The sequence below is a fragment of the Taudactylus pleione genome, unplaced genomic scaffold (genome assembly GCF_031769625.1).
Source record: "Taudactylus pleione unplaced genomic scaffold, aTauple2 ptg000191l, whole genome shotgun sequence".
In the NCBI taxonomy this organism is placed as follows: Eukaryota; Metazoa; Chordata; class Amphibia; order Anura; family Myobatrachidae; genus Taudactylus; species Taudactylus pleione.
In genome coordinates this window covers 739,335-756,074 of record NW_028284593.1, presented here as the reverse complement: position 1 = coordinate 756,074, position 16,740 = coordinate 739,335, and the positions used below count along the sequence as shown (strand labels likewise).

The 16,740-nt window shown below is 47.1% G+C and overlaps 1 protein-coding gene across 2 annotated transcripts in view; it reads right to left on the bottom strand.

The window, feature by feature from the left end:
• LOC148519293 (septin-2A) overlaps positions 1-16,740 on the bottom strand; it is a 131,711-nt gene that overhangs the window by 103,283 nt on the left and 11,688 nt on the right. For both annotated transcript variants that reach the window (XR_015878949.1, XM_088476660.1), the window contains exons 2-4: positions 11,414-11,465; positions 10,615-10,714; positions 334-420 (exon numbers count right to left, since the gene is read on the bottom strand). Coding sequence is in view for 1 of the 2 variants with exons in the window: in XM_088476660.1 (XP_088332786.1) it covers positions 334-420; positions 10,615-10,714; positions 11,414-11,440 (214 nt within the window). In the remaining variant the exon portion in view is untranslated. The remainder of the gene's footprint in view (positions 1-333; positions 421-10,614; positions 10,715-11,413; positions 11,466-16,740) is intronic.

Genomic DNA, 16,740 nt, shown 5'->3' with positions numbered 1-16,740 from the left:
AGGTTTTTAGCTTTATAAGTAGATCACAAAGTCCAAAAATCTGGCCACCCCTGCATTAAATGGTATTTTATATACGGGTTTATGATCTCATCCACATGGAATCAAAATATGAAAAGCATTTCAACATGAGATTGTAAATAAAATCCCCTTTATACTTTGTACAGTTAAAACATATTTTTACACTGCTGAGATAAACATTACAAGTGCGCACTCTGGTGCAAAGCCAACAGGGATCTCAATGATACACAACTGTGAATAAACGAAGAGAAAAATTTATGTCAGGGAAAGATAGGCGCACAAACATTCAAGAGATAAATCCTTCACAGTGAATACCTGCAGCTCCTGGTATGTACCTCTCAGGATAGAGGTCAGTAAGGAACAAACTGTTGATCAAAGTAGATTTTCCCAACCCAGACTCCCCTGCAAGCAAAATGGATTTTTAATATTGGAATATGGCAAACTGTATAAAACAAACTGTACAAAATACACACACAAATGTATGTAATTCATTGCAAAACATAATGTTTACATTGGTCCAGTGAATAACATGATTATCTCGTTACATTGGCAACTGTCAAGGGGTGGGATATATTAGGCAGCAAGTGAATAGTTAGTTCTTGAAGTTGATAGGTTGGAAGCAGGAAACATGGGGAAGCATAAGGATCTGAGCAACTTTGACAAGAGTCAAATTGTGAGACAACTGGGTCAGAGCACCTCCAGAACGGCAGGTCTTGTGGGGTGTTCCCGGTATGCAGTGGTTAGTAACTACCAAAAGCAGTGCAAGGAAAGATAACCATTTATCCAGCAACAAGGTCATAGGTGCCAAAGACTCATTTAGGCAAGTGGGGAGCGAACGCTAGCCCATCTACTCCTATACCATAGAAGAGCCACTGTATCACAAATTGCTCAAAAAGTTAATGCTGGCTATGATAGAAAGGTGTCAGAACACACAGTGCATTGCAGCTTGCTATGGGGCTGCATAGTCGCTGACTGCCCAGTGTCCATGCTGACCCCTGTCCACCACCGAAGGCACCTACAATGGGCACGTCACTGTTAGAACTGGACCGTAGAGTAATGGAAGAAGGTAGCCTGGTCTGAAGAATCACGTTTTCTTTTGCATCATGTGGACAGCCGGGTGCGTATGTGCTGTTTACCTGGCAAAGAGATGGCACAAGGATGAACTTATTATCTGCAAGCCGGCAGAGGAAGTGTGATGCTCTGGGCACTGTTCTGCTGGAAAAAGATTGATGTTCTTACCTAGTTAAATCCTTTTCTTAGAGATCCATAAGGGACACAGGGATTACGCTGGGTACAGGATGGCAGTAGAGTCTGGGCACTAAACAGTTAAACTCTTGACACTCTGGCAGCCCAGGCTCCTCCTCCCCTATACCCCACCCCCAGCCCAAAGCAGGCCAGTTAATTTAGCAAGGCCAAGGCAGGAGCAAGCAGAAGGAGGAAGACCGGCACATACACACACAAACACACCTGAAGAGACGAACAGGGGAAACAGAAACAGAGGAAAACCCTGCAAGCCAGGTGCGTCAGGGTGGGCACCCTGTGTCCCCTATGGATCTCGAAGAAAAGGATTTAACTAGGTAAGAACATAAATCTCCTTTTCTTTTTCACTCCATAGAGGACACAGGGATTATGCTGGGACATCCCAAAGCTATTCCCCTAAGGGAGGAGATACTCTTAAACTGCAGAGAACCCTCCGCCCAAAAGCTGCGTCTGCAGAGGGGAAGGTATCAAAAGAATAGAATCTGAGAAATAATTGAGCAGAAGACCACGTGGCTGCTCAGCAAAGTTGATCAGCAGAGGCGCCACGACGAGACGCCCAAGAGGTACCTTCCGACCTGGTGAAATGAGCAGTCACCACGGCCGGGGCACACGTGGCGAATAGTCAAAAGGAGACATCTAGCCAAGGTCTGTTTCCTAGCTGGTCAGGCCTGATTGTGTAAGCCATACAGTGCGAAAAGAGAGTTAAACATACGGATATCCCTAGTACGCTCCACATAGATCCAAAGGGCCCACACAACATCTAAAGAGGCCTCCTCCGCAGAAAACATCCGGTGACTCAAAAAAGCAGGACCACAATCTCCTGATTGATGTGAAACCCGGAAACTACCTTCGGAAGGTAGCCTAACCGAATCCGAAGAACGGCCCGTTCTAGTGAAAGACTAGAAACGGAGAGTGACACGACAGTACGCTTAATTTTGACACTCTCCGGGCCGAACCAATGGCCAGAAGAAAGATGGTCTTCCACGTGAGTCAACGAATGTCCACTGAGTCTAAGAGTTCAAAGGAGGAAGACTGAAGAGCACGAAGCACTAGAGCAAAGTTCCATAGAGCCACCGGAGGAACGAACGGAGGATGTACGTGAGCACTCCCTAAAAGAAAGTCCGTACATCAGGCATCAAGGCAATCTGTCTCTGGAAGAGAACTGAAAGGACCGAAACCTGTACTTTCAAAGATGAAAGGCATAGGCCCAAATCCAGACCCGCCTTTAGAAAGCGGGTCTCGGGAAAGCCGAAAGGATCCTGGGCTAAGGCCAGTGGTTGAACCCAGGAGTAGTATGTACGCCAAACCCAATGATAAATCCTAGCAAAGGAGGGCTTACAGGCAGCATGGTATGATGTCTACGGAGCCACCCCATCAAAGTGAGACGAGCCAGATCCAGGTGCAAGCACGGCCCTGTGACAGTAGATCCGGCCGTAGAGGAAGACGCAGCGGAGCGTCGATGGAAAGGCTCTGAATATCTGTGTATTAAGCCTGTCACGGCAATAGGGAGTCACCAGGTCCATGGTGCCGCCTTCAAACATCAACTTGCGGAGAACCCACGGAATGAGCGAGTTTGGGGTGAAAATGTACATGAGATGGAAGGCCCACCAAAACGGTAAGACATCCACCAGAAGAGCTCCTGGATCTCTGGTGCAAGAGAAGTACCTTGGCAACTTGTGGTTGTGTCGAGACACCATCAAGTCAATGTCCAGCAGGCCCCAGCGACGAACCAGAAGTTGAAAGACGTCCAGATGAAGAGCCCACTCGCCCGAGTGGACATCCTGGTGGCTTAGAAAGTCAGCTTCCCAATTCTGGACTCCGGGAATGAAGACTATTGACAGAGCCGATAGTTGACGCCTTGTCCAGCTGAGAATGCGACTCACCTCCTTCATGGCGCAGCGACTGCTGCCTTGATGCTTTATGTAAGGGACGGCCATCGCATTGTCGGACTGTACCTGGACTGGGCGATACTGAAGGAGCTGCTGTGCTAGACAGAGAGCCTTGAAGACATCCCAGACTTCCAGGACGTTGATCGGATGGCGACTCTCCTGAGCCGTCCATGCACCCTGGAAGTACTGCTGGTAGGTCACTTCCCCTGACCTGCGAAGATTTACATCTGTGGTGAGGAGGACCCATTCCTGAATCCAAAAGGGGCAACCCCTGTCTAAATGGGACCCCTGGAACCACCACACGAAGGAGAGGTGGACCCCCAAAATAGGATGATTGTCTGCAGTTTGATCTGTTGATGGGATTTGTTCCAGTGAGCCAGAGCCTCCATCTGCAGTGGCCGGGAGTGTAACTGGGCATACTCCACCATGTCGAAGGTGGAGAGACAGGTAAACCCAGGATCCGATGCAGGAGTGTATTGACACACGGCGGTGATGTAAGAACCTGTGAATCCTGCCCTGTAGTTCCCGAAGTTTGTCTGCAGGGAGGAAGACCCTCTGAACCCTGGAATCCAGCAAGGCCCCCAGATGGAGCATCTCCTGTGCGGAGTCAAGGAGGATTTCTTCCAGTTGATGATCCATCTGTGAGATTGGAGAAGATCTATTGCGAGACAGAGGTGTTCCCGGAGGACGTCTGGAGACTGGGCCAGAAGTAGATCGTCCAAGTAAAAAAGGATCCTCACACCTCTGCGCCGCAAATAAGTCGCCTTGACGACACGAGGAACCAAGGAAAGACCAAATGGCAATGTCCGAAATTAGTAGTGTTCCACCAAGACCGCGAACCAGAGTAAGCGCTGCTGATTGATCCGGATACGAACATGTCAATAGGCATCTTGGATGTCCAAGGAGGCTATGAAATCCCCCGGTTCCCGCGCCAGAATAATGGAATGCAGAGTCTCCATGCAAAACCTGGGGACCTGCTAGCAGAGAGTGAATGGATTCCCACAGTGCTTTTGCTTTTCCTGGATCCCCTGGAAGAACTGTGGGAAAAAACCTTGACGGAGGATGCTCCTGGAAGGTTAGTGCATAGTCCTGCCACACTACACCGTGTACCCAGGCGTCTGTCGTGGTCGCCATCCAGGCCTCTGACAAAAGCAGAAGCCGGTCCCCCAGGTGGAAGTCTGCCCCGTCAAGCAGCCGGCTTGTCGGCTGGCAGACCAGGGCTCTTTGCTTTTGGGCTTGGAGGAAGAATTCTGGAACCTAGAAAAAGACTGGTCCTTGGCTTTTTCTTGAGGACAAAAGGAGTGAAAAGATGCTTGTGCCCTAGGGGCTGTTGCAGAAGAAAAAAACGCTGTTTTGGAAACCGCCAAAGTGGCTACAATCTTGTCCAATTCTGGACCAAAGAGAACGTCGCCAAAGTAAGAAAGAACCTCAAAGGCCTTTTTGGAGTCTGTGTCAGCGCGCCAGGAACAAAGACAGAGGAAGCTGACAAATTGGTGGTTAAGATACAAGTGTCAAGGGCCGCTTTGTCAAGATAGAAAGTTGCCTGTCTTATATGTGACACGAGAGATAATAACTGGTTTCTTTGGGTACCAGAAGAAAGGCCCTCTTCCAGGGCATCAGCGCAAGTGCCGATTGCTTTAGCCACCCAAGCAGATGCAAAGGCCGGACGTGCGATAGCATCCGAATGGAGAATAAATAACCTTAATGAAAGTTTCCAACATCCTATCAGTCAGATCCTTAAGGGAAGCCGTATTAGGGATAGGGAGGGTAGAGCTCTTAACTAGGCAGGCAATATGCGTCAACTGGGAGAGGAGACTCCCACTTGTTATGCTCTTGCATCCTCTGGCCCAGAGCAGACAAAAGGCAGCGATGCACTTGGAGACCTGAAAGCGCCTCTTAAGAATGGCCTAAGCCTCCACTAGAAGTTCTTCAGGCTATTCAGAGTTAGGGAATTCTACCAAAACCCGTTTCTGATGCTTGAAAACTGGAGCTTTGCAACTAGGGGCCGGCTCCTCGTTTTCAATCGAAAGCACTGATTTAACCGCCTTAACTAAGGCACTACATTCACCTGAAACAAGGATTCTTTCTGGACAGAGGAGGTCTCACCATCTGAAGCAACGGATAAATCCTACTACTGGTCTGAGGAGACTTCAGAGTCTGAAGCATAACCCGCCAGGGGGGCAGAGCTTTCGTGCCAGGAAGCACGGTCCTTATCTAGCAACTGCTGGATTGAAGCGGACACTTGCGCTAAACCCTGCACTGACTGGGAGAAGGAACTCATCCATGAGAGTTCCAGAGCGGGTGTCTGCAGATGAGACTGCATAATTGGGGAAGACTGGCCCCCATATTAGGGAGGACAGGTGTAGGGGTATGTATGGCGATCAACCACCTGTAAAATTACCTGCGACAGGGAGGCCGTCCAAGCCGGTTCCTGGCTGGAAGCTGTAGATGGGACCTCACACTGAGTGCCTGTGCAGCACCGGATACAGAGACCATCCTGGACCATGTCCTGTGAGGAAAGACCAGCAGAAAAAGTTCTACAAGTGCGCAGCACAAAAGCCTCCACCTCCTTGACTGCTTTAGGGGCATATTCATTTATGTGCGAGAATAGCAAAAATCCGGCACCAGCAGGTGCATAATTTTTGCTATTCAATTAGGTGCAGGGCTTTTCAGTTTTTGAGCACTGGGAAGTTTTTTCCTCACACCTCCAGAGCAAGTCTGATTTTTCCAAAGATCGTTGATTTTAGGAAAACTCAGTGGGACTTGCTCTGGGACCCTGATGGCAACCCCTCTGAGGACTAATTAAGCAAATGGAAGCCTCCAATTAGCATAATTAATCCTTAATTATTCACCTTCCAAAGCAGTGTCTTCTTCCTCCAGCGCTGGTAGCCGGGTCTTCTGCAGTAGGCTGAGTATGTCAGTGTGTGTGTGTTTGTGAGTGTGTGTCCCTGTAACCGGCGCTGGAAGAACTACATCCCAGCAGCCCCCTACCCAGTGACAAAATAGAGGAGAGGCCAATGGGAGGTCCCCTGGACTGGTGAGTATTCTTTTTTTTAACAAGCCGCATGGGTGTCAGAGCAATTTATTTCTTATTGGATACCGCGAGTATCAGGAATGCGCATACCCAGGGTAATCCAAAACTGTGAGCAAGGTTTTTTACCTCGCTAAACCTCACACCCAACTGTATATGCCCAATTCTTGGAAGGCATGGTACAGAGGCCCTGATTCAGACCCAGTCGCAAGGCTGCGTTCGCACGCAGCCTGTCGATGCAAGAATATGCTAATGACAGCATACACAATGTAACCACAGCACAATAAGTAGACACCCAACACTACATAATGCCGCCTACTTCCCTTCACTGACGTTCTCGCAAGACAGCAAAAACATCGGTAACATCAGGAACCATCGGACCCACACGCACAAGTTGTGGTTGACCTGACCCTACCGCAGACATTGCTAATGTTTGTGCGTGTAACTAGACTTTCGGATGCGTATGCCGTCGCTGGGGCCTAATTATGCATGCCCCTGAAACGGCGTCTAGACGCCCAGGCACACCAGCTTTCCTCTGACCACCACCCTCAAACGGTCACTTCCTGTCAATCACTGTATGAAGCCTCTGCATGCTCGCTGCTGTCGATTCCCAACCGATCGCAGCGGCTGGTTCGCACACTGCGCAGAATGTAAACTTCGACAGGCTGCGTGCGAATGCAGCCTTGCAACCGCATCTGAATCAGGCCCAGAATTCCAGGGCAGTTCCCACACACCAAGTTATAAAACAAAGGTGTGCACGAAGGAACAGTGCAATGAATGTAGGGGCTGCACAAATGAAACAATAAGTGGGGCTTAGCAGAGGGAGAATTCAATGAACCCCTCACACAGTATACACGAAGGTATCAGAGAGAAAAACAGAAGAACTGACAGGTAGAATAAGTAAAAGAGCTTTGGAAATGAGAACAAGCACACAGTCACATTCAATGCATAAAAATAGACAGCTAGTGCTCAACATTCCAAATCCCAGTCAGCTGGATGGAGCTAAACTGTATAATAAGACCTGAAAGTGAGGTACACAGGGAGACAGGAGCCCAGCTCTCCAGAGACCAACTGCAGGCAGCAAAGCACTGCAATGGCCGCTCAGCGTCTGTGACAGGGAGGAGAGAGGAGGAAAAGTAACCCAATGGCAAGAAGCCTCCGCAAGGGAACATACCATGGGCCGGGGAGGAGCTAACGGGGCAAGCCTACCTCCCCCTACTGACATAGAGCCCCATGGCAAAGGCCGTCTACTAAGTAGGGCCTCTCACTACCCGGGTGCCCTGGTGGTCTAGCGGGGGTGCGGGCGACCCGGCCACCCGCTGTCAGCACAGTCGGTGGTGAGAGCCGTGCCGGGGGGACTTGCCTGCACCACAGCATCCAACTGCGGTCCTGTGTTTGCTGTGAAGAAGGACCCGGCCGAAGTTGCGGACCCACTCGCCAGTGCTGCGGCCACCGGTGCCAGGGCTTGGTGGAGGACGTCTGGCGCTGCCTACTCATAAAACAAAAAAAAGAGTGAAAGAAAATAATCGAAGTGTGAGGCTGCTTAAGCAGCCCCTAATAACAGTGCCGGCTCCTGTTGCACCAAACAAAAACTGCCTGCCTGTGGCTGGAGGAGGAGGAGCCTGGGCTGCCAGAGCATGTGTGTGTGTATATATATATATATATATATATATATATATACACACACACATACATACATACATACACACACCACTCACTCTCCCCAGCTCACTTAGTTGTACTCTGCAAAAATATCTTCAAGCCAGGTCAGTGATCGCATATATGTGCGCGCGTATTTTATCCACAAATGAGGACCGGGGAGTTTTGGCTGCCGGCCAATCTCCTGGCTCCTGGTTACATGTCTCCCCTGGCCCAGCTGCAGGGAGGACTATAAAAAGAAGGTGAACTGGAGTGGACTGCCCTGGCGTTCCGGCCCGGCCCCCATAGTGAAGACTGCGGCCCGGCTTGAAGACTGCACCCGGCACCTTGTCTACAGAAGGCACCGCGGACCAGGCAAGACACTGCGCGTGTGGCTGCACACCCTGGCACAGGTATGTGTAAAGAGGGTAGCGCTGCGGGTGGGGGTTGGTGCGATAGCGGGTTGAAGTTGGTTTGGTTACAATGTGCAGCGGTGACACTGTTGCTAATAATACAAACAGGGTCTGGGGGTGCTGGAGGAAATGTCATTCACTGCCGCCTCTCCTGCTGCTTGGAGCGGAGACCAGGCTCACATGGAGGAGCAGGCCCCTGCCTGCTTTCTGAGGTGTCAGCCTCAGTTTCAGAATAGCCAGCTGGGTGCCTGCTGTGCATGACGACGGAGGGTACCGCAGCGTGCCTGGCTCCAGCAGTCTCTGGCTTTCTGCTTCTAATCCCTGCCTCCTCTCCACCTCTATTACACCCAGTCCCTTCTCCTGTCCCTGCTTACTTTTGCGGTCCCTAGCTCCCCTCCTCCTGTGCGTGGCTTCCCTCCACATCTAATACATGGCCCCCAGCCCCTTCTCCTGTCCCTAGCTCCCCTCCACCTATAATCTGACTCCCTGTTTCTTCCTGTTCCGGCTCCCCACCTCCTCCTCCTGTTCCCGGCTCCCACCTCCTCCTCCTGTTCCCGGCTCCCCACCTCCTCCTCCCGGCTCCCCACTTCCTGCTCCCCACCTTCTAGACATGTCCCCGGCTTCCCACCTCCTACTCCTGTCCCCAGCTCCACTCCACCAATAATCTCGGATTCCGTGATTCTGCCTGTTCCTGGCTCTCCACCTCCTACTCCTGATCCTGGCTCCCCACCTCCTACACCTGATCCCGGCTCCCCACCTGCTACTCCTGTTCCCAGCTCCTCACCTTCTACTCCTGTTTCCAGCTCCCCACCTCCTACTCCTGTTCCCAGCTCCCCACCTCCTACTCCTGTTCCCAGCTCCCCACCTCCTACTCCTGTTCCCAGCTGCCCACCTCCTACTCCTGTTCCCAGCTGCCCACCTCCTACTCCTGTTCCCAGCTGCCCACCTCCTACTCCTGTTCCCAGCTCCCCATCTCCTACTCCTGTTCCCAGCTCCCCACCTCCTACTCCTGTCCCCAGCTGCCCACCTCCTACTCCTGTTTCCAGCTCCCCACCTCCTACTCCTGTTCCCAGCTGCCCACCTCCTACTCCTGTCCCAACTCTGCATCCCACACATCAAGATGAGGAGCCATAAGGACCTGCAGCATGAGTGCAGCCGCCCCCATCCAGCTCCCACAGAATAAAAGGACAGAAAAGTGCACAGCTAGAAGCAGATAATTCTTTAAACATTTTTGTTCAAAGGTAAGAGAAGAAAATCTTTTTGGTATATTTTTAAGTATTTATTGGTTCGCGGTTTTTCAGAAAATTATGCAGAAACTACAGTTTCTGCATAATTTTATGTATCACTGCTACAGTCTAATGCAGAAGATTTAACAGAAATCTCCTGCAGAAGGCTAACTACCACAGCAGACTGCAGTCCCCATTATTGTCAATGGGTACTGCTGTCTGACCTTTATGTACAAAACTGATGCTATTGGGGGTATCAGATGGCCATTCCAGGGGTATGTGGGGATGTGTGATGGCATGTGGGAAGGTCTGCGGGGCATATGGGGAGCTCTAAAGCATAAATTATAATGGGACCCAGAAATGGCCAGGTAGGACCCCATTTTTTAAATTTAGCGGGTCCCTGGAACCCACTTAGTTTGTCGCTCAGTGCGATCACTGCCAGGTGCAATACAATTTACTTGAGGATTCAAAGATAGTCACCTAAAAAAATATAAGTAGTTTCTATACTACACTGGAGACTTAGCTAGCAAATAGGAACAGGTATTTATTTTGAGGAGTAAATATTACTAAAATTCAACATGTAACAGAGGTGTGCATTATATAGAATGGTTTGTAGCTCAATGGAATAGAAGACAGTCCCTCTAACAATGTGGAGTTCCCCACTGACATAGAGGCAGACCTACAAAATGATAGAGGTACATCTGTTATGCAGGGTAAAAGCTTTTATATGTATTAACATACATAAAAGGCTTGTAGAGGCACAAGTATGCTTCCATTAATCCTCTTGTGTATAGCTGCTTGGGGTGTGTGGGAAACTTGCATATTTGTGCACCCAGCATTTATCACTGGTCTGCAGAATGCATAGATGGTTTCAGACAGACCTGAGGCCATATTAACTATAATTTTGTAATGTAAATAAATGAGAACTGCCCACATAAGTGGATACTTTGGGTCAGTCAGTAGTGCAAAATTGTTTAAAAGGCAAATATTTCCTTTCTAGAAGCCTTGTGTATAAGGAATTGAGATTACAATAAGGAAGAATTATAATAATAAATATATAACAATGTGTGAGAAGCATAGATAAAAGCAGTACTTAGTTAAGGTTTGTGGTTGTTTTTGTCTTTTGCCTATTAACTTACCAACTACCATGAGAGTGAATTCAAACCCTTTCTTCACAGACTTCCTATGAACCTGGTTGGGTAGGTTGGCAAATCCCACATATCCAGCAGAGTCAGAAAACTAGGAGAAATGGAAGGAGAGTTCTGTCAAAATGTGTCCAAAATAAAATTGCATAACAGATGTTTATAAAATAGGATGAAAGGCCAAAAGTATGACAATTGGTGAAGGACATGGACGGATAGGAGAATTATATGGTTCTCTGGAAGGGAATCGGTATGATTCGCTTGTCCGGCAGTTGGAATCCCGACAGCGGCTGCCCGACATGAGTGAAAATCCCGATCGTCCCCAGGAAGTATTGACTAACCTAACCTCCCCCCCTAACCATCCTTAGGGGTGCCTAAACCTAACCTTCCCCCCAGTGCCTAACCCTAATCCCCCCTCAAGTGCCTAATCCTAACCCCCTCTTCCCCGCCGCCTAAACCTAAGTCCCCCTTCCCCTAGCCTAACCCTAACCTCCCGGGGGGGGTGCCTAACCCTAAGTCCCTCCCGGGAGCCCTAAACCTAACCCTGCCCCCAGGCTGTCCGCGCTCTGCATCTCTTCGATCGGGATGCCGGGCGCAGCTCTCCCGGCGTCGGTAAAATGACAGGCATCTAGATTTAGACGCCTGTCATTTAACCCTCGCCGGGATAAAGCAGTCGGGAAGCCGGCCGTCGGGATTAAGTCCGCCGGCTTCCCGACTGCATACCTCTGGAAGCCATGGTATTTATAATACAGTAGTGACATATGCTGTCTGTTATTATTATTATTACAAAACCTACCTTGACCTTCTCTCCAGTTTGTGACATGTTGTAATACTTGGAAGCCTTAAACCTAAAATCACACATCAATAAGAAAGTCAGTATACACTGGAAATAATGTACAAACAGAATATCTGAGGTTAGCTGTGATCATCTGTAATTATTATTTCTAAAACCTAAAAATTGAGATCAGTCAATATAATGCAGGGCTTGACAAATTTTTCTAAAATCTAGGAGCCAGGATGAAAGTGTAGGAGCCAGACCACCGTCCCCCCAAAAAAATTACAGGGGTGATTGAGGAGCACAGCTCTGTGTGTTATGCAACTGTTATACACACTATACTAGTCCACAAAATGGTCGCGGTTGAATGGATATAGTAACATGGAGGCCCCCTCACTGCTCTGCACAGCTCCCCTTCTCCACCCCCCACCCTCCAGTAATAACGAACCACATTTCATATAAAACAATGGTGCCAAAAAGTACAACAGAACCCCCCTCCCCTCGTGGTCACACCACTATCCCTCTGAAGCCGCTCCGCAATCCCTGGCCACGCATAGACCCTACTACCGAAGAGCTCTATGCAGCCGGAGACAGGAGACAGTAGACAGCCGGGACATACAGAAGGATCAGTGTAGACTGAGACAGACAGCATGGGTCAGAGCAGGACAGGAGGAGGCAGCGCAGGATGGGATGGACAGGAGTAGTTAGCGCAGGCCAGGATGGACAAAGGCACAGCAGTCACCGCATGTGACACTCAGCACATGCACTCCTGTGCATGAAATGAACACCGCAATACTATAGGCAGGAATCTCCGTGGGGGCTGATGAGGATCTGCTTCCTCCCTCACTGCAAAATCTGGTAGCCAGGCAGCAAAATCTGATAGCCATGGCGACCTGGCTCCTGGGATTTGTCAAGCCCTGATATAATTGATACAAAAAAATTCCTAATAATCGTGAACTATATGAAAACTGGGTTAGAGAACACAACCAGTTGCTAAAAACCCATGTACATACATATAATGCAGCAAAAGACAAAGTAACTGGTCTCAGAAGAACCTGCAAATGAGCGCCTTCCTAAGCGAGTGCATGCCAACAAGACACCATGTTTACACATAAGGCTGTGCACAAGCCCCCATCCTCTCCTGGCACAACGCATCATCCATTCACTGCTTCTTTGTCAGAGTGCATCCCAAACCTCCCTCCAGCCCGCGGGTGGGACAGCGCGGGAACAGTGGGACATCACGATGAATCAGGAGGATTGGGTAAGACACACAAAGGATAGAATATAAGTGTTGTGTAATCAGATGATTTAAATACAAATTATTTAAAATAATCTTTATGTGGAGCAAGATTTATATGTGTGTACTGAAACTGATACTAGTTTGGTCTCATAGTTCTCTAAAAACAAAATACAATGATTGCTGTATGTGTCTGACATAACAATGGCTTTGATTGATCATCCAGATAAATCTGAAAAAGTCTGCCTGAATAAACAGCATACTGCAACCAGCTAATGACTAGCAGTTCTGTCAGCAGAAGTCACATATACAGCTGAACGTAACTTCACAAACAGGAATTCATCATCAAAAAACAGAATACTTAACAAAAGAAAAACAGTTAATAGGTTCCACTTAAACTACAAGTGCAGCCTAATCTAATTTTATGCTGTAATCCAGTTCATGGCACCAATGCCTTCAGTTTGACCTCATGCCCTGACTTGGATTACATGATGTGGACCTGCTTATCCCTGCTACTATGTTATCTCCTGCTCTATGTTAAATCACTGGCTGCACTGGACTTCAGCTTGCTGTGACCTCCGATGTACTGCCATTTAGGAGACTCTTCATTGGGGTTCCTTTAAAGTAAAATAATAATGAAAATGTAACCGCAATCTTCTTTTGAGAAGAAAATGGAATGTTGTCTTACATTTCAATGCCAACTTTATATAAGATATGTATTTGGTATTCTTCTGCCGGGAAAGCAACAAAGACCGTATATAAATAACATGTAAATAATGTTAAAAACAAAACTAAAAAGATTGTTAACTCGGACTGGGTGACCCTCTAATGAGCTTCAGGGCCTGGCTTAGTTCCGTAAGGAAATCAAAAATGTGAACATATAAAGAGCAAGTTCAGCAGCAGTTTAGAATAATAATACTGTGATCCTGTGGGGTTCTGCAAATACTGTAAAGTCAGGAGCATGTTGAGATAACTGGTAAGCCAGCGTACAGAACAAATAGATCACTTATTTTGAAAATAATATCGAATGTTTTTGCTTAGTTAAGGCATACTAAGCAAGGGGTAAAGTCTTATGCAAACAGTACAATGGATGAGTATTTGAACATTCAGTCTATGAAGTGCCTGGCACGCCAAATACCATTTCTACTTAGAGAGGGTCTTTTATTTGCAGAAGGACATTTACATGCCATCAGTACATCCAGTACATGTGGCAACACTTCATACATTACACACATTCCTCTATACTCTACTATTCAAATCCCCCATACAAATGTCTTACTATTGCTTAAACTTGCCAATATTATGTTAATAATGCAAGAGGCTAAAATTAGGTCATCAGCTTTGCTCTAAGATCATTATACCATTGCAGCTTATGATGCAGACGTGTTGGATAAAGGTGTGGTACAGGCCAATTACTTTCAAAATAAGGAAACAGCAGAACACACACTGTGACTGTACTTGTGTAATATGGATTGGGGAATGTTTTAAGTGTGTAGAATAATTTTACAGACACTCTTGGTGCATGCACCCAGAGATAGCTTAGATTTAGAAGCTCTGCAATCCCAGCTCAGCAAGAATCCCTGACTGGGGAATATCATTTCCTGTCATATATCCGACAGTAAAGAAAAGAGATGAGGCCTGCTAGGCTATGTGGGTAAGAGTAGCGCTCTAAATATGAGACTTAAGAAAAAAAATTAATAAAAATAAGTTACACTGGAGATCAGCAAGGATAACAGTGCTCTACATGAGGCGATTTCAATCTTATAGGCTCCCTGCTCAGACAGAACTATAAGACCGCACAGGAATGTGCACAGCAAGCAGATGCAAAGCTTTACACACAGCACTATCCAACTAAACTCGGGTCAAGAATCGCAGATTGTGACTACGGACTCTAGTAACACCTCTGCATTTTTCCATAGCTTTTCATGCATAATGAACATATGAAACCAGCATGGAAAACACTGGAAAATAAAATGTAATTTACAAAGCAGGAAAAAAATGCCACCCACAGCAAAAGTGCCATTTTGTGATATCATGCGAATATTTGACTCTTCGAAGCTGTACACAGATTAGCCACAAAAGTGGGCGTCTGCTGCTGGGATATTGCACTTTCTGATAGAAGAAATTGTGCAGATGTGGTCATTCCCTGCTAAGTACGGACTAGGGGCCTGATTCAGCTTGGATCATAGTTGCTAACACGAACGCAATCGGCCGATTGTTGCATACTGCGCAAGCATCGCAGTGCACGTTCCGGCCACTGTGATCGGGTCTGCGATCGCAGTGACCACACAGACCCATCGTAGAGTGATTGAGAGGAAGCGCCGTTTGTGGGTGGTGACTGGCGGGTGCGCTTCGGTGAAATGCAGGCGTGCCAGTGCGTTTGAACGCCGTTGCAGGGGCATGCATAAAATAGCCACTGCGATGCCCTACGCAGCCTGAGGCCTGATAGTGTGCGCTGAGGTTAGCAATTTCTGAGTAAGGTCAGACCTTCTGCAAGTGTGCGTGAGGCTGCGATGGTACTCGATTGTATTGACGTTTTCGCAGTCTTGCTAAACATTACGGACGTGTGTACGGTATATTTGGCGTCCTTATGTATCGCTGCAGCAGCATAGGATCGCAATGAATTAGCATACTATCACAGTGGAACTGCGTGCGCAATCGCGATCCTTACTGAATCAGGCCCTAGGCTCACTTTTTTTAAGCCCAAGTGTAAAGCCAAGATTTCATTTGCGGAATTATATTTATATGGCATTCAAGGGTCAGAGAGATGCATTTATGGGGCCCTTGGAGCCTATTTCGGTCTGCAAAAGAAAATATTTTTGACAGATGAAATTTGAACTCAATCTATACTTTTAATCGGGTGTCTTTCACCTGCCTCATTTATATCACTTTCATATATAAGATAGAAATGTTAGTTTAACAAGATAAGAAGTATTTTAGGGGAGAAATAAGAGTAAAGATGAAATTAATTGGCATGTTTACCATTTACACGATGGCCATTTTTATTTTCATCGGCACCTGCGATTTATCAAAAATTTGGTGAAGAGTGTTTTTTGGGCCAGTTTTCAACAGCAGAAATTCACACTTTGGGCCGTATTCAATTAGCCGTGAAAAAAAGTATCGCCGACTGCGACTTTTCACTAGGCGGAAACTTATCGCCGTATTCAATTGCAAACACTTGCAAAAATGCAATTCAATGTTATAGGCAAAAAAGATTCACCGCTGAATAGGTGGAGAAAAAAGTGCAAAAATCGCTATTTTGGGGTGCAAAGGTGGGGAAACCACTCAGCACCCTTGGGACAGCCCCCCAAAGGATAACTGCGTAAAAAAAAAAACTAAAAAAAGGTGAGGAACACCCTAAAAAAACACTTTGAAAAAGGGGGCGAAAAAATGCAAAGTGAGGGGGCAAACTTAAAAACTAGCGAAATAGACTTTTTCGGGGTCTGCAAGTATAGGTGAGGTGTTTTTTGGATTGCAGGTGCTTGCTTCATGTGGTTTTTTTTAACGTTTCTATAATCTTCAATTTAGCGACTTTAAACTATGCTTGCACCCATTTTCAAGTACCCCAAATTTGACAGGACTACTTACTTTCACAAAAAAAAAAAAAAAACAACAGCTTAATCATATCTTCACAACATGTGCAAAGACGCTAATTAGAAGAAATTGACACACCTTAAGTACCCCAAATAGCTTTATTAGGGCTATTCGGGGACATGTACATTGATCCCCAATGTTAGTATCAGGCTGATTTCCCCAATTCTGACAGCACTTTTCAATAGGTTTGCACTCGCCGGGTTGCGTTTTCGCGTGTTTTGGAATTGAATAGGGCGAATCGCGGGTACGCGCACGATAAGTTTCCGCGGCTAAAATACGTGATGTAGACGAAAAAGTATCGCGGGTGCGAAACTAATTGAATACGGGCCTTAGTATTCACTTAGACCAATACACAGTGACAAGTCTACTCCAATTTCACTTAGGAATGCAGTTTCCTAGCATTTTCATCTGCTTTCTTAATTTATTCAATGCACTGACATCACACAAACCACCCTGAAGACACATCTTACACACAAATTATGTTTGAGCAATTTTTGTGCACTTAGGAAAAATAACT